The following is a 17,264-nucleotide window of genomic DNA, read 5'->3' as shown; positions in this document are numbered from 1 at the left end:
AAAAACGTTTCTACGATAAGAAGAGCATAGCTTAACATTATGATGCTCAATATTTATTAATGAATATTTGATGACTGAGAAATGAGTTTTCGTAATGAAAGTCACTCCTTCAATGTCGCTGTTTTATCCTATAAGGCTATATAATGCTCTTACCAGGGAATGTTCTATTTGATTGATAGTAATATGCTTGGCACATTGGAGCGTAATTAGTGGTTGCTCCGCCATTATCGCAGAGGCCCAGCACTCAAGCCAATCAATTCGGTTCCCTGCCAGCACAGTTGATATTAAAACGGCGATACAGTCCGAGACGATTGATGCACATAGGTATAATTATCCGTATTCCTTGGTGTTGTCGCTGCCCCTTCCGACACACAACTGGTGCTAGACACAGGCTTGGCGGCTTTACTGGCGAAGTGACACTTGTAAAGGCCACAGTCCCACCCACCCACGCAGTTGAGACCAAGGGCTGGGCTCAGGCAGTGTGAAAGCCGAACAGACACTCATAAATTTGACAGAATGCCGTACTATTTCCGCTTCTCAGGAATTCCTTCGCTGTTGATGAATGATTCATTTGGATTTGGATGAATGGTTAATGAAAAAAATACAGTTTTACCTCAGTGTAGATAGTCGCTATTACTGGCTTTATGGCCGAACTGGGCCACATCGCGGTTTCGGTTGCCCACGAGTCCCAAGGCGAAGGGATTCCCTAGAAATGCAGCCACAGATCTTGTGGCCATTGTGGCTTTTCCGAACTCCCAGTTCAAGCTCTTAATCGTTATAGATTTCAAAGGAAACCCATAACTGGATTTTGTCTTAAGTTATGTCAGGAGGTGGGAAAAGTACAGTACAAGTACTGGGATTAAAGGATATTGGAAAACAAACATTATGTATACGCAGTTTAAAATTATCTTTCACTTGACCCAGATAACGTAGACCTAACTGTCTGAGATAAGACACAAATTCTTACACCTGGAAGCGAGCCATTAGCAGGGATTTAATACACATATCCCTTTTCCATTTACTTTTGTGCTAAAGCTAGTAATTAGGAGTCTGAGTCATTAATGGTTGCCGAAATCGAAGTCCCAACGTGCGGTGAGTCATCTGCCAATTACTTTCGTCCTGATAACGACTCACAAAACACTGATCCGTTGCCTGCCTATCGTTATCGAGATCTACGTCAGGATTGTTTAGCAAAATTAGAAACCCTGCGATAGTGGGCTATATGGCTTCTTGCAGATCGGCCGATAAGAGTTCGGTACTTGTCGGCCGCCTAAAGTCGGTAATCATGAACCGGCGGCACTCTCTCCAGGGCTATAACTAAAGAGAGTGGGTCTAGCACTATTTTAACGCAAGCGGACCTATCTTATCGCCCGATTTTGTGTGGCCCGTTTATCTTGTGGCAGCTAGGCAGCTAGGCAGCTAGTGTTTAGCGGCTAGGAGCTAGCCCTGAGCCGCGCTGTTTGCGTCGCAGTCGCCGGTGCGGATATGCTGGGTGGGTGGGCCCGAGTTCAGTCGCTAGTTGCGTTGCATTGCGTGCGGTCCGGGCTCCGCTGCCGAGAGATTTGGAATCCGATCCAACTACATTAATCGCTCTTAAGCTGGTCAGTCTCCGGTACATGGTTATGTCTAGTATCCCGCAGTGCTATGCAAATAAACATACAGAAATGTTAATTACCAAAAAGTTGTGGGAAAGCAGCAGTGGCACTTACATTACTCATAAGTACTAATTCTTATCTGTGCGGGTTTTTTTTTTCTCAATATTTTGTCACCGTGATAAGATATTGGGGAACTTTTCGATACACCTTGACCGGTCGGGGTAAGCAGGCATCTAGGGCAAAGCTAACCCGGATAGATAATAGATGACACCTGATAGTGAGCAACTCGCTCCGACTCCCATTCCCATTCTCGCTCCCATTAACCGCGTGTAAACACGAGTGGTAAAGTTCGTTTGATGGAACCGTCCATTGTACCGGGCATGGCAGTTAGACAAGTCTGCGGGGAGAGAGAGATATGACATCGGAGAGATAATGCCCAGCCTATTTGCAAATGTGTCAGATAGGGCACCCACTATTAATCAATGTGACGCAGCGCAGGTACGGCCTCTGAGTCAGAGCACCTGCTCCGACTCCTATCGGAGCAGCGCGATTCGGGACTTACCACTTGCGACTTTGACAAACGACCCGACTACTCCCACTCGTCCACACCAAATCCCTGCGCGCTTACAGGCTCTCGTATCAGCCATGATAAGTACAATATGAAAACTATATAGACAGCCCCAAAAACATGTTCATGTGTACAATCCCAGCCAACCATTTCAATCGCGGAAGAGTCGCCTGCGACTCTTCTAGAAGATTAATTTGATCGCCTGCGACATCGCATTCTGATCGCTTTCCAATCTTCTGTTGGGAGAAAATGTACCTACGAATGCGTCTCTTCTAAGGGAGTCGCGGGGGGCTCTTCTGAAGGAGTCCCAGAGGAGTCTTATGGAAGACTCGCGGAAGAGTCTTGTGGAACAGTCGCTGAAGTGTCGCCTTAAGAGAGTATAAGAGTTTTTAATTTTTTTGTTTTTGTTTTTTTAATTTTGTCATTCTTTACTTAATTTCATAATTTTTCGACATAACTAAGCTTAAATTTAAAATATTTATTTTCTTTTCCTTCATTTTTAGGTTTTTTTTGTTTCTTATTTATTCTATCCTGCGCATGAACAAATCCAAAAGAATTCGGGAACTTTCATAAACCAACACCTATACAAAAGAAATTTAAAATTAAATTAATTTCAATTATTTATTTTACTATTTTAAATAATACCTTTTATCGTTGAAAATACGTTTTGTATTTGTTCCTCGCCAAGTCAGTTTCATTATTTGTTTCACTTCTTTCACTTGTTTCACATGTTTCTTCTTTTTTTTCACAAGGCTCAGGATAAATAGCATCAAACATTCGTTTGCCTTAGATTAGGAACTCATTTTAGTTCCAAAGAATATAAAACAAAAAACAAATAAATAAAACAACAAGAAAGGAAGCTAACTTCGGCACGCCGAAGTTTGTATACCCTTGCAGATTGGTTTTGATGTTTATTTTATAGATTTAAATGCTGAAAACACTCACAAAACAGAGTTTCATTACATTTTACCTATACTTATTATGTTTACAGTTTGACAGTTACAGTTTTACATTCCCAGCTTTATATATTTTTACATTTACCGATCGCTTCTATGGCAGCTATAAGATATAGTTGTCCGATTTTTATGAAATTTATACCAAAATTCTAGAATAATAAAAAAAACTTATATCTCAGAGTAAATAAAAATGCGTTGAAAAACAACGAAGCTATAATTTTATTTCTATTAATTTCCCGATCGTTCCTATGGCAGCTATATCATATAGTCGTCCGATTTTCATAAAATTTTTACCAAAATTCTGGAATATTATAAAATGGCTATATCTCAAAAATGATGCAAAAATATTGAAAAACAGCCAAGTTATAATTTTTTTTCTAAAAATTTATCGAACATTTGTATGGCAGCTATATGATATAGTCGTCCGATCCGGCCCGTTCCGACATATATAGCAGTGAGAGCATATAGAAGACTATATGCAAAGTTTCATTCAGATAGCTTTAAAACTGAGGGACTAGTTTGCGTAGAAACAGACAGACAGACAGACGGACAGACAGACAGACGGACAGACGGACAGACGGACAGACGGACATGGCTAGATCGACTCGGCTGTTGATGCTGATCAAGAATATATATACTTTATAGGGTCGGAAACGTCTCCTTCACTGCGTTGCAAACTTCTGACTGAAATTATAATACCCTGCAAGGGTATACAAATAGTTTACCGAACAATTGAAATTTACATATAGATCGACCGCAAAGACAAAAGATCGAAGTCAGACTAAATGAACACAGAAATATTGAAAGACGTTCGGTTGTTACTCCTATTCTCACTCAAATGTAATGCAATTTGTTTTTGTATAACTCTTTTGCTTTCGGACGCATTCTCTGCTTTGCATCTATGTACGGTACTTTAATCCCTCATTCCTTCATTTCCTAGTTTTTAACGCTGCTTAAAAAATCGCCAAATAATCGCCCCCGCGATTCCCAGGAGACTTTTCTTAGGAATTTTCGTAAATAAGTCCTCCACCAATCGCCAAAGCGACTCCCAGGAGATTCTTCTTGGGGATTTTCGTAAACAGTCATCCAGCAATCGCCAAAGCGACTCCCAGAAGACTCTTTTTGGGGATTTTCGTAAATAAGTCTATCAACAATCGCCACCGCGATTCCCAGAAGACTCTTCTTCGGGATTCTCGAAAATTATTTCACTAAGATCGCCAAAGCGACTCCCAGAAGACTCTTTCTGGCGACCGGCGATTCGAGAATCGCCAAATGGTTGGCAGGGATGTGGGATGGCCAACTGGGCCAAAGTCCCGCCGCCCCAGTCAAGTGGATAATGAAAACGTTTGTGTGGCATTCATCTAAGGAAAGAAACATCTGGCGTGGCGCGCACACTGAATGCCAAGTTCACATAATGCAACCCATCCACCCACAGCCCACGGGAGCCTCAAGGAGATTTGCATTCTGTGCCATTTCTGCATTGCTTTGCGAGTTGCAATTACGAGCTGCAATTGTTTCCCCTAATCGCTGTCATTATATCGACTATCAAAACAATTAAAGGAATGTTTAGCTGACGTTACACGTCTAAAATTATTCGCCTATTCAATGGGCAAGATTAAATATTCAGTGCAACCAGCGGATTCCTTGATTTGCAGGAGGCAATGAAATATTTATTTCATTTACTATTTTCAAGGAGTAGGAAGTGGGTCCCATTTCATAAAGAATGTATAGATCTCCCCTCAATTTACCTTTGGCTTCATCGATTTAAACTTAAGAAGCCATCGATCGTCTTCCCCTTTCGAAGACGAATATCATTCTTCTGGTATTTCTTAGTTGTCTTAATGTTTATGTCAACTTAATCTTGGTGCAAAGGAAGAACTCTAGAGCCTTGCGCTGGAGACCCACTTCCCATCCTCTTAAAAACAGCAATACTTATTTTTATTACCACTCAGTTTCAAATAGAAGAGAATTTCACTTTGATGATAAAGTTGGACTTGGATAATGGATATTCTATAAATAATAATATATTTTTTAAACAAACATAAATTTGATCAAAATTGTTGGTTTACAACGTATATTCCCCCTTAAGACTGCGGATACAAGTTTCAGGCTTTTCATGAGTGATATAACATTGAATGTCTCCCCAAATACCCCTCCCGACCCCTTTTGATAAGGATGTTGGTTTTTACAAACTTTACACTATCGCTATTTAATTGACCGTGTCTGATACAGATGATAGCTTAAACAATATTGTAACTTGTATATAATGCACGCAAAGTAATTATATTTAAGAGCCAGAACCCACATATAACAAATATGGCTGCTTTTCGCATTACAGTTACCGCCACAAAGTCCATCGACATGGACTTGCCAAAGAAGGATGAGGCGAACGAGAAGTTCATCGTGAAGTACCGCCAGCAGCTATACGACCTGTCTGAGTTTATGCACAAGCACCCCGGGGGCATAAACACCCTCAAAGGCCTCAACAGAACGGACATGACAGCTCGCTTTATGAAAGCCCCGCCACACTCTGATGCCGCCATGTACCTGATGAAGGAGTACAAAATTGATTCGAATGTCGCCGCTCATAACACTAAGCAGAGCTTTGCAGGGACCGATCAGCAGGACACTCGGCAAAGGCCGAGAGAAACCGAAGACAAGAACAACAACCAGTTGGACGAGAGCATGGAGGTGAGTTGGATAGACTGCTTTTTAATTTGTAACGCTAGTAGCCGAAAGCTGGGAGCTCTCACTTCCCAGACTGGCTAAAAAAAATATAACCAACGCAAGTAATTTTTGGTGTTCTAGCTTAATCAGTCGATAAAACGCTTCAACATCCGACGAGTCGCTCAGTCCTTTACAGCTGGCGAGACTTGTGGGCCATCACGTAGACTTTCGCCTTCGAGTAGACCCGGATTTGCTCCTCCACTGTGGTCAGCTCCTTGTCAATCTCCGCCTTACGAGTGCGCACGCGCAAAGTCTGCGCGGTCATGGGCATGTGGTTCAGCTCGTTAACGAGACTTTCGTAGCCTATTAAGGAAATCGTTAATATTCGCTATGGAACCGATGCCAGTAGTTAGTTTCACTCACGCTTCTGGGCATTGTTGAGGTAGGTCAGCCGATCCTGATCGCTGAGCAATACATGCCCGCGGGGACAATCTGGATCCTGCATATCCGCGAGCTGCTTGGCCTCGGCTTTTTCGCGCTTCTGCTTCTCCAAGTAGCGTGGCAGACGCACCTCATCACGGGCTGTCGAATAAAAAGACAAAAACCATTAAATTTTTTGCTCTCTAAATAAATTAGGCTCATAAGTCAGCCAGCAGCAAATACAAATACCAATATATCATAGCTTGGCCAAAGCAGCTTCAAACAAAAAGGCTACAACAAATGAATTTTCCCACCCCGACGAGAAAAGCTTTATCAATCACAATCACTGTCCGCGTTGGCTATGTTTTTGTTTTCAAAATTATTATTAAGTTTCGCTTTCATACTCCTGAGCTTAAGGTTTTCTATTCAAAACTTATTCTGAACGATCAGACCGTCAACAAAAATATTAAAAAAAAAAATCGAAAATATCGGTATCGGAAGATTTAATTCTTTATCGGTATTTTATCGTTAAGGAAATATGTATATTTTCGGTCATTTCTACTAGTTATTTTAAAAAAGGACTTCAGGCTAAAATTTTAGTACAAAATAATCGTATCCTATTAATTTTCTCTTTAGAAAATAAGTAAAATTCCTTAAGGTTAGGTTAATTCGGTGAAAAACAGTTAATTTTTAAAAGAATTGTTGTGGCGAAACAGCTTAAGTTAGTTTGAAGAATTAAATACCATATTGTTTAATTGTTTAATTTTCTTTTAAAAATATTTAGAGGTCTAGGAGTTACAGAAAATCTTCCGAGAAATTAAAATAATTTTTTTTTTAATATTTTCCCGATTTTTTAAAATCAAAATTGGAAGTCGTAACCCAGATTATTGACTATAAATTAAGTTAGTTGGTTAAATAAAATATATAGTACAAATTTAAATTTAAAAAAGCTCGACTTTAGTACATGCGTAATTAGTTAAGGAAGTTCTCTTCAAAATTTTAAACCGATTGGTCCAGTAGAGAAGCTCTTTAAACTTTGTGATAAACTACAACTACCTCTGTACCAATGCGCATAACTTCGTCAATTTTAAAAGTATTGATGTAAAACTTTAACACAATATTCATTAGATATACAGGCTTTATGATATTAAATTTAAAAAAATAGAACGAAAAAATTAAATACCTTACCCACCCTTAAGGCATAATAGTTGATGTCGCCAATATACTCACAGCCTAGTTTATGTTCACGACGCTTAGACTTGTTGGTTATTGTGGTGACATTCGATGCCGTCGTGAAACGGCTACGGGCACTGAGTGGCCCTTCGTCATCAGAGCCAAGAAAGTTTTTGGGCTCGGCCTCGGGCATTGCTTCGGCCTCGGACATGTGGAAGCGGCTGTGTTTCGAAGAGCTCGAGCGGGCTGACAAAGGTAGCTGCTCCAGCTCTTCCTCGTCCTCGTACTGCAGTTGTCTGTAGTTGTCTTCAATCTTTGAACGCGTGTCCTCCATCACGGATCTTCCATCGAAATTGCATCTGGAAAGGATTGCAAGGGTTAGGATAACGTCAGACCACGTCCAATGCTTCTTACTTTTTGAGAGCGTTTGTGAGGTATATTTCATCAGTTATGTCCTCTGTTTGAATAGCAATGCTGGTGGAGCTTCGATGGGTGCCGCAAGATTGGCAACGATCCGACGGCGCCTGGGATGCCGAGTCCAAAAGGTTCTCCGCTTCCACCTGTTCTGATGGAGCGTAGAAGAGGGGATTGCGTTCCTCTAGCCCATCGAAACGCTCGCCGTCCCCCGGAATCACGGGGGCCAGTTGGTGCTGGGAACGAGAGCTGATGGCCGCTTGTTCCAGGGAGTTTCCGTGAGTTAGTGTCTTTTTGGCCCTGGGCTGCGGTCGGTCCGTCTTCGATTCCTTGCCCTCCCTCACCTCAGAAGCGGCACGTCGGAGCTGGGGAGGCATCCATCTGGGACGCACTGACTGCTTTGCGGCCAACTTCTCGCTAGTGGTCTTCTCCAGCGAACGTAGGCTTACCTTGTTCTCCTTGAGGAAGTTTCGGGACTGTGTGACGCCTGTGGGAACGAAACGGACGAAGACCAAAACAAATTACTCACTGGTTGCCATGGTCAAGGGCTGTTTGGAAAAGGTATCTTACGCGGCACCGAAAAGATGCCCTTCAGCGTGGGAATAGGCCGAACGGATGAGTTAGACATGATCCACCGGCTACTGGACTAACCGCACGGGGGCTATTATTGAATCGATATGTTCCCGACTGCGGCAAACGGAAACTGCGTTGTTATTGTGTGAAGTGAGAAGAGAATTCAAATGACAACTTTAAACCAGCTGCTTGTTACTTTGCCTGCTGTCGATAGCTCGATAGCCGATTGCCGATATACGATACACCTGTACACGGCATGATAGTGCTGCCACACCTGTTTTATTTCAGGGAATCGCAGGATGATGACCGTTAATTTTAGAGGAATGCCATGCATTATAGATAGGGTTTCTCTGAAGGAATGGTTCTCCCACTAGTCTAAACTGCGACGGAATCTAATCTGAATTGCCATAAATGCCTCTATTATTAACGCCACACTATGAAATAATTTATAATAGTGCAATTTATTTAAGCGATTTACTGCTTCAATTTAGAGGTTAAAGTTTGTTGTATCATCAATTTAAAGTATGCATTTAGTACATCGAAAGTAACGAAATCAAGTGAGACGGTTGTTAGTGAATTTATTACCAAACTATTTTAGCTCATAACTCATTTTACGCATTTTAATTACAGCACTTGGTGGACTGGTCAAAGGCAATGCTTCCACAGATAGCAAACATAACTAATTGCTACGATGAGTGGGTGCACAAGCCGGTGGACAGGCCGCTGCGATTATTCGGTCCCTGGTACCTGGAGATGTGCACGAAAACGCCTTGGTGGCTGGTCCCGACCTTCTGGATTCCGGTGATTTTCCAGTGTGCGAGGCAGGAATTTTCCAGCGCCTGGCAGGACGATAGTCAGGTGAGCAGGACAATTAAAATCTTACTTTGTTGCATCGTCTAACTTTGCCATATTTCAGCTCCTGGTGCTTACCGGTTACTTGTTGTTTGGCGTACTCCTGTGGACCCTCCTCGAGTACACTCTGCATCGCTGGGTGTTCCACGTAAAGCTGCGCAGCAATAGCGGACCTTTTCTTTGCACCTTTCACTTTATGATCCACGGACTGCACCACAAGGTGCCCTTCGATCCCATGCGACTGGTGTTTCCGCCATTGCCGGGAGCAGTGCTCGCCACTATCATCTACACTCCGCTCAGCTACGTACTCCTCCATCCAAGGGTGGTGCTATCTGGAGCTCTGCTCGGATACCTCTGCTACGACATGATGCACTACTACCTGCACTACGGCAATCCGTCAGCGAGGGCCTTCATCCACATGAAGCGGTACCACTTCCACCACCACTTCTCCCACCAAACCTCCGGGTACGGCATCAGCAGTCCACTCTGGGATGTCGTGTTCAATACACGCATTCGCCTCCGAAAATTGAGATACCAACTACGTTGGACCTAGCCCAACTTAAATCAAATTGTCCCATTGCTACTTAAGATCAAATTAATGCAGCTCTGCTGCAGGTATACATACCACCATAGTAGGTCCAAAATTAATGCTTTCTAGTTTGGTCGCTGTGTTATATGCTTTATTAAAAATAGTGAGCATTATGAATTCTTATTCATAAAAGTAGTGAACATTATAAATTCCTATTCATAATGCTCACTATTTTTAAAAACATACAAACATTCAAATTATGTCATTATTTTTGTGGTCAATACTGAAATATTCTTAGAACGGAAATATACATCCAAAGAAAATTTTATTTAATTTTCTGTGAACTATTTTAATTGGGAAAGTCGCCGCAGCCATGTTTTTAGGGTTTAATTGGATTTATTTAATAAATATTATATATAATAAATAATATTATTTATGTTTATTGTGTCTTGTTTTCTTTATCAATTATTTTTAATTGTTAAATGTTGCTAAGAACATGTTGCGCAACACCAAAATAAAGTTCAATGTTGCTAGGAACCGTTTGGGGAATACCCTAATTAAAAACCGATGACATCACGATATAACAAATCATCGATATATCGATGTATTGATTATATTTCCCATCTCTAGCCCAGCGAAAGTTTGTTTATTTTCTTTATTTAACAAAAATGCTGAATGCCAAAATCGGCAAGGTCGGCAAGGTGCTGGTGTGTGGGATGAAGGGTGTGGGCAAGACGGCGCTCATTGAGCAGTTGGTGTACGGCCACGTCAATCCCGAGACTGTGAGTGGCCACAATCCCGACGATTCGGTGCACATTAATGTGAAATGTATTTTCTTCTTCCTGCAGGAGTTGCATCCAACCATTGAGGACATCTACGTGGCCAGTGTGGACACCGGACGAGGAGGGGCCCGCGAAACCCTGCGCATCTATGATACGGCCGGACTGCAGGGCGAGCAGCAGCAGCTGCCACGCCACTACCTCCAGTTCCCGGACGCTTTTGTGCTGGTCTACGACCCAATGGACCCGCGTAGCCTAGACATGCTGGCCGACATCAAAACGGACATCGACAAGCACAAGGAGAAAAAGGAGATCCCCGTCGTGGTGCTGGCTAATGTTCGGGCACGGGCTGCTCCCAATCCCGTTGAAAAGATCATGGACCGGGCCAATATCTGGTGCCAACGGGAGCGAATTAAGCACTATACGGTGAACGCCATGGAGCGGCCCTCGCTCTACGAGCCCTTCACCTCGCTGTGCGCCCGCCTGCATCCGGCTCAGACGAAGAGCACATTCCCTCAGTTGCGCCAGGTCATGCAGAACCGTCAGAAGAGCGAAGCCTAGAACTAAATTATCATATATGTATCTCCTTTGTCTTTTAGAAACTTAATTTAGTGTGTACTTGCCTTGTATTAACCACTGTGCTTTAATGTGGGCCAAAGCCCGAACGATTTGTACTTATCTACGGATAACTTGTGTCTCTATGTTCGTGAGCGTCTAATTCTGTCGAAATGTTATTTATTAAAACAAAGTATGTACATGCATATGTACATATGTATGCTATCGCATTAGGCGCAATTTATTAATACATGAAATGTCGCCATAGTGATTTATTTATTGGATTTTTTTCGCCGGAATCTCACACGAAATCTTCATAAAAATCTTCGCTGGAAACCCCATCGAAATCAGTAATCAGACCGCGCTGCCCTTGCAAACAATGTTTTCCGGATCCGCTTTGCTGGCGCCCCTTTTGGGGCTGGTGTTGGCCTGTGCCTTTCACTCGAGCGAAGGACGGGGCTTTGTAATCCCGGGCACCAAGTGGTGTGGTCCTGGAAACATAGCGAACGGCTACGATGACCTGGGCACCGAGCGGGCCCTGGATATGTGCTGCCGGGCTCACGACAACTGCAGGGAGAGTATTGCTCCGGAAGGGGAAATCCATGGCCTGCAGAACGACGGGGTGTTTCCGATGTAAGAGTCCTATTGCATTTTCCCCTCACCTTACCTAAAAATCTTCCCTTTCATCAGTTTCTCCTGCGCTTGCGAGTCAGCATTTAGGAACTGCCTCACCGCTTTAGCCAATTACCAATCTCTTTTTGTGGGGAGGACGTATTTCAGCACCAAAAAGGTTTGCTTTGCCTTTGGGCATCCCATCGTATCCTGTCGGGAGACCCAGGGGGACATGTTCGAGAAGCGCTGCCTCAGTTACCACGTGGACAAAGGTCAGTCCCAGCTCTGGCAGTTCTACGACTTGGCACTCTACACACACGTAACCAAAGACAGCGCCGAGGACCCCTGAGATTGAGCTTTGACATCGCCCGGCGATAAGCGACTGTTTATGTTCAAATGGAAGATTGTAGAAAAGAAAATCAATAAATATGTACTTCTTAGAATTGCGAAAGGTCGGAGATTTATGTAATTTAAAATAACATGTTTTACGAGCTTAACTATTTCTATTTTATTTGAAATGAGCTTAAATAAATCTCCCGCTAAATTCAAGTTAAGAAGGATGTTTTGCTTTCGGTCTACAAATCCCTGTTTGGTGGTCAGCCTTTGGTCGCCTGCATCGTGAAGAAGGGCATGTCGTAGAACTGCCAAACTTTGGCCTTGCTCTTGTCCACCTGGTAACGGATGCAACGCTTACGAAACGTGCCCTCTTGGTACTGCTTACATCCCACTGTAGGATATCCGTTGGCGAAGCACCTCCTCCTGCTGCCGTAATAGATCCTACCTAGGGTGTTGGAGGTCATGCTGTTCACCGCTTGAAGACAATTGATGAACGCCTGCTCGCAGGTGCACTTAAGGCTGAAAATTAGGGCATGTAGCAGCTCAGGGTTCGAATAATCGATAGGGAAACTCTGAAGTTACTGCCACTCACATGGGAAACCAATCTGTGTTAGTAGGTAGTCCATGGAGCTGGCCATGCGACTCGATTATTTCATCGCAGTGGTCATGCGCCCGACAACACTTGTCCGTCTCCCGCTCCCTGCCCAGATCCTCATAGTTGGCTGCCGTGTTGCCCGGCCCGCACCATTTGGTCCCTGGTACCGTGATGCCGGTGTGGGGGACTGGAGGCAGCGCCTGATTGTATATATCCTCGTCCTCGAAGATGGCCTCATCGCCAAAGGCCAATACGGTGGTCAGAATGCCACAGAGAAAGCCTACGCGGAGCAGCCACATGTTTACGCCTTGTCAGCCGCAATAGAACTAAGCTTGGGGAGGGAGCTTGCAGGAAAAGCGTCTTTCTGTCGCGCTGATAAGGGTGGTGACGAACATCGAGATCCCAAGGTGTTTCAAAACCGACCTCCTAACAGAAAAACACAAAATAGCCAGGCATTTGTCTTGCTTTCTATCCAAACAGAATACTTTGATTCTATTTATTTCGGTCTTTCGGTGAATTTCTCGGCTGAACTTTTTTTGTAGCGCTCGGTTGCGAGGCAATTTTAACAGCTTCGACAGCTTTTAAAACCAAGAAATATACTTTTGTAATAGATTTTGATACGCTGAACTCTTATGCGGTCTCAGAAAATTTTCTATACGGCAGGTTTTTCAAATATGTGAACTCACAGTGTAGAAAATACGGCTCTTGGGTACTTTTGAGGTCCCGTAACTTTTTTCCAAACAATCGTTACGGCATATTAAAGAACTAGTCTTTTTTTAATTTATTAAAAATGTGGAAAATTGATTTTTTATCTACGAGATATCATCTCTTGAATTTATATTGATATTGATTAATTTCTGAGTGTGTCGAATTTAAATATATATTGAAATATATCGATATTTAAATCAAAAGAAGATCCATACAGATTTTCCAAATTTTAAAAACGCTTAAAAAATATTTTAACGTAGAAAGAGCATTTAATATTTATAGTGTTGTTTGCCTCAAGTCACTTTTGGGGCCTAGAGGGTTAAAGTGAAATATAAGTACTTTATGATAACGATAGCTTTGTAAAAATAAATTGTATTGAATTTAAGATGGAATATCTTTTAAGATGGAATATCTCAAAAACCGGACGTATAGGAAATTTTCAGAGGTCGGATTCAAGTTCTATCGAAAACCTACGGTATTCTGGTTCCTGGTTCTACGATTATTATTTGCCTATTGCCTATTATCTTCTCACAAGATCCATCATAAAGAGTATCCTAAAATACAGAGATCGTCCTTGTCTCCCACAACATAAGTCTCATTTACTTGAACCTACCTTGAACAAATCGGTCTTTGCTCAACATAATCGTCCTTTTTTCTTTGAACGAAGAAAGCAAGTCCTCTGATAAAATTATCAGAATGGATGTACAGATTAGAACAACAACAAAGCTCTAATGAAAAGTGATTTAGTATTTACAAGCCCCTCATACTTTTTTATTTGGCCCCTAAAGTTATAACTTGAATTTCTTCAACATGTTTCTTTGCATTTAAAATAAAATTGAACTCGTTTATATACTAGCTAAGGATATCCTTGAAAGCATCGGCAGCACTTTTCGCCGTTTTCCTCTTGGCCTCCTTGGGCTGATCAGGATCCAGATGCTTTGACAGACTCTCCTGCCACTGGCTGGGCGACAGCTTGTACGTATCCATCCGGTACTTTGTGTAGATGAGCCGGCCGTAGGGCGAGCCCTTTAGCATGCTTGCCTTGGAAAAGAGCTCTTTGGCAATGCGAAGCTTTTGGGCTTCCTGCGCGGCCTGGAAGCACTGTTCAAGAACGCGGGAGCCGTGTCGGGTGATGGCCAGGTCAACGTAGAACCCCTCCAGCTGGCGTATCAGTCGCTCGCGTGACTTTTCGCCAATGTACTTGCTTTGCATAAAGGCATCCACGATGTGGGAGCCATTGGGTGTGTTGAACACCTGCGATAGCTGCGTGGCGGAAAGGTCCAGGATGCAGTTGACCAGGAAGATGGGTTTGTTGAACTGCAGGATGTGTTGTGCGATCAAGGAGCCGTGCAAGTGAACAAAGCCTGACTCGTCGCTGCCCACCACTTCGGAGGGCTTCAGCTTAACCAGACAGTTGAAGAAAAGCTTGGACTTCTCTTTGTCACCGCCGCTCACATGGAGAGCACTCTGTAGGGCCGCTATCATCTGGGCCTGCTTGGTTCCCAGACGCAGGCAGGCGGCACTCAGAGCGGACACCACGCCGGTGTAGCCCATTTTGAGCAGTCCTTCGACCTGTGGCTGCAGCTCGCTGAAGACGGCCTCAAAGTCGGAGGCCTCTTTGATGTGCTGCAGGAGGCGCTGGACTGAGAAGTTCGTCTCGTGCTGCTGGGCGAGATTAGCGACGCGACCGCAGAATAGCATGGCGTACAGCTGGGTCAGAAGCTTGGCCCCCGCCACGCCCAAAATAGTTTCGAGCAGAATGACTGAGCTTTGGTGATGGAAGACTTTGGGCAAAACGGGCGCTTGGACATCCTGGTTGTCCCCGTCGTCAGGCCTTGGCTGCGTGCTCCCTTCTTCCACATCGTCATCATCCTTGATTTCGATTTTGGCATCCGTGTCGCCGTTTTTCTTCTCTTCCTCAGCATCGTTTGGCTTCAACAGGCTAATAGTGAGGATTTTTTTCCCAAAGTGCTTCAGCATGCTTTTGTCTGCCACACTCAGGGCCAAGCAGATAACTCCCAACAGCGCCGACGAGTGCTCCTGGTAGGGGAAGTCGGCGAACTGGGGCCACATCTCCAGGCGCTGCGGGAACTCCTTCATCACCTCGGGCCATTCGTCCGGCACCTCGTACAGCTTCCGATGCTTGGCCATTTCCGCGCCTCCCTTCTCGAAGGCAATTTTCGGCACATGCATGCCCACCAGACTGAGAATAGCTGTCCGCATGATGTGGCTGGCGCAGGTGTCCCACACAAAGTCCTCCAGATTGTTCAGCATGAACTTTGAGATGCGCAGCACAAACTGCCGGCACTTCTCCCGGTGGTCTTCACTGAAGTCGGCCCCCAGGTTGTATTCCTCCTCGACCTGGGCGGCATCCGGCTTGGCGCGCTTGGCTGCATCGCTTTGCTCCTGGTCAACAGACTTCTTGCCCACACCTCGGAGGAAGGCGATCTCCAACATTTTCTGCAGGACGTGAGACGCAAACCGGTCGGAGCACAGAGGTCGCAGATTATCGCCGAATTTGTTAAAATACCGCTCCAATTGGGCGTCGTCCACGAAGCCCACCAGTGACTCCAGCGCCTTGGAGACGATTTGGTTGGATGACAGGTGGATTTCCTGGTCGTTGGTCTGCTCGAACACGTTGTTGGCCATGTTCACTGTGGGAAGAAGATGATAGTTGGAGTGACCAATGTTTAAGGAGACAGTGTTCTGTTTGCACTTACCCCGCTCTTCCACTTCCTCGAATCCCGCCTTCATGGCATCCAGAATGTTGATAAAGTAGCTGAACTGCTCATCGTCGATGTGCGTCCCTCGTCCGAATATTCCCTGCTTGGCGAAGCCCTTGGCGTTTCGCATGAAACGATTACCCTTCCTCTTCGGCCGCTTGCGCTTCGCCTTGTCTTCTGTTTGCATTATTACTATTTGTTTTCGGGGAAGTCGATTAATTAAAATTAAAATTAAAACGTGCACGCTCGATAGAGGTGGGTTAACAGTAGAGCACTATCGATAGTATCGATGTCTGACATTTTTTGTAAAACATCGATTTCTTTTGACGGACGATCTGGTACTTTGGTCGCTCGTACCGCAAAGTCTGGCAACGCTGACCGCTCATTCACTGACGATCTGGTATTTTTTGACGCTCATTAACGGAAAGTCGTTAATGAATTGAATTTATAAATAAGCTATATTTCAGGTTATAAGCTATATGCAAATTTAACAACTTTTTTTTTTTTTTTTTTTTTTTTTTTTTTGATATAATAAGAGCAACCATTAATGTTTTATTTGTACTTACATCTTTGACCAGATAAGAAGGAAAAGGAGGAGGTCACTTCTCGAGATGCATCTCCACTTTCTCCAATAGAGCCCCGAGGGTCCATATACGTATCGCGTCTGTCCCGTCCTTCCACTTAAAATGGGTTTAGTTAGTCATACTGGCCCCAAGGATGTCATTATTGGCAAATTCGAATGTTAATCGTCTGTTCGGGTCTATGTCGAAGCAAAATCGATATACTCCCGTAGGGATTGGTGCTGCATTGTGCATATTTGATTTGCAGAGTCTGTGAATTTTCCAATAGACATCTGTCGGTCCAAATAGTCATGAAATCTGTTAAATTCTGAAACGTAGCTGTCCTTGTCGAATGTCATGCGGTAGTATATTCGCCGTAGGACGGAGTCCACGGTATGGTGGGTTCTCGCCAGACACCTCTCGAGGTGTGCAAAGTTCCACAGGACTGACTTGTGAACTTTAAATCCGAAATTAGAAAATAATACGAAATGGAGATATTTCTTTGGGAATGGATTCAATAGAAAGCTAAATGAATCCATTTTAACAGTTAGGCTTTTGCCTCAGAATATTCCGTCCCAATTCTTAGATTGTTTGGATTTATAAACTAGAAGACCCGGCCATGCCGGCTAACAAATGGCTAACAAATGAG

At 43.7% G+C, this 17,264-nt stretch overlaps 6 protein-coding genes and 1 long non-coding RNA gene across 8 annotated transcripts; 3 read left to right on the top strand and 4 right to left on the bottom strand.

Moving 5' to 3' along the window:
- Positions 1–58: 58 nt before the first annotated feature.
- LOC138928920 (uncharacterized) lies at positions 59–1,904 on the bottom strand. Its single transcript, XR_011445327.1, has 3 exons — positions 1,710–1,904; positions 614–1,642; positions 59–552 (listed from the first exon to the last, which is right to left on the bottom strand). It is a non-coding gene; the product is annotated as an uncharacterized lncRNA (long non-coding RNA).
- Positions 953–10,189, top strand: Fa2h (Fatty acid 2-hydroxylase). 2 transcript variants are annotated; one of them, XM_017177060.3, is made up of 4 exons: positions 953–1,092; positions 5,458–5,810; positions 8,997–9,224; positions 9,283–10,189. In XM_017177060.3, the coding sequence occupies exons 1-4, from the start codon at positions 1,062–1,064 to the stop codon at positions 9,769–9,771; spliced, it is 1,101 nt and encodes a 366-aa protein (XP_017032549.1). In that variant the 5' UTR covers positions 953–1,061; the 3' UTR covers positions 9,772–10,189. The 2 variants fall into 2 exon arrangements, with proteins under 2 accessions (XP_017032549.1, XP_017032550.1); XM_017177061.3 differs by lacking the exon at positions 953–1,092 and adding an exon at positions 1,494–1,601.
- LOC108081820 (uncharacterized) lies at positions 5,812–8,523 on the bottom strand. Its single transcript, XM_017177059.3, has 5 exons — positions 8,364–8,523; positions 7,794–8,280; positions 7,437–7,738; positions 6,210–6,368; positions 5,812–6,149 (listed from the first exon to the last, which is right to left on the bottom strand). Exons 1-5 carry the CDS (start codon positions 8,419–8,421, stop codon positions 5,977–5,979), a joined length of 1,179 nt encoding a protein of 392 aa, XP_017032548.1. The 5' UTR covers positions 8,422–8,523; the 3' UTR covers positions 5,812–5,976.
- A 185-nt stretch (positions 10,190–10,374) lies between the features above and the next one.
- kappaB-Ras (NFKB inhibitor interacting Ras like 1) lies at positions 10,375–11,352 on the top strand. Its single transcript, XM_017177071.2, has 2 exons — positions 10,375–10,529; positions 10,596–11,352. The coding sequence occupies exons 1-2, from the start codon at positions 10,416–10,418 to the stop codon at positions 11,085–11,087; spliced, it is 606 nt and encodes a 201-aa protein (XP_017032560.1). The 5' UTR covers positions 10,375–10,415; the 3' UTR covers positions 11,088–11,352.
- Positions 11,353–11,402: 50 nt separating this feature from the next.
- On the top strand, positions 11,403–12,242 carry LOC108081832 (phospholipase A2). Its single transcript, XM_017177073.3, has 2 exons — positions 11,403–11,714; positions 11,772–12,242. Exons 1-2 carry the CDS (start codon positions 11,461–11,463, stop codon positions 12,040–12,042), a joined length of 525 nt encoding a protein of 174 aa, XP_017032562.1. The 5' UTR covers positions 11,403–11,460; the 3' UTR covers positions 12,043–12,242.
- Positions 12,177–13,110, bottom strand: sPLA2 (secretory Phospholipase A2). The gene is made up of 2 exons (XM_017177072.3): positions 12,622–13,110; positions 12,177–12,548 (listed from the first exon to the last, which is right to left on the bottom strand). Exons 1-2 carry the CDS (start codon positions 12,921–12,923, stop codon positions 12,290–12,292), a joined length of 561 nt encoding a protein of 186 aa, XP_017032561.1. The 5' UTR covers positions 12,924–13,110; the 3' UTR covers positions 12,177–12,289.
- A 971-nt stretch (positions 13,111–14,081) lies between these two features.
- Positions 14,082–16,321, bottom strand: LOC108081829 (nucleolar protein 9). The gene is made up of 2 exons (XM_017177070.3): positions 16,053–16,321; positions 14,082–15,986 (listed from the first exon to the last, which is right to left on the bottom strand). Exons 1-2 carry the CDS (start codon positions 16,240–16,242, stop codon positions 14,185–14,187), a joined length of 1,992 nt encoding a protein of 663 aa, XP_017032559.1. The 5' UTR covers positions 16,243–16,321; the 3' UTR covers positions 14,082–14,184.
- Positions 16,322–17,264: the final 943 nt, after the last annotated feature.

The sequence above is a fragment of the Drosophila kikkawai genome, chromosome 2L, assembly GCF_030179895.1.
Source record: "Drosophila kikkawai strain 14028-0561.14 chromosome 2L, DkikHiC1v2, whole genome shotgun sequence".
Classification (NCBI taxonomy): Eukaryota; Metazoa; Arthropoda; class Insecta; order Diptera; family Drosophilidae; genus Drosophila; species Drosophila kikkawai.
The sequence above is the reverse complement of the archived record's forward strand: the minus strand, read 5'-3'. Positions and strand labels throughout refer to the sequence as shown.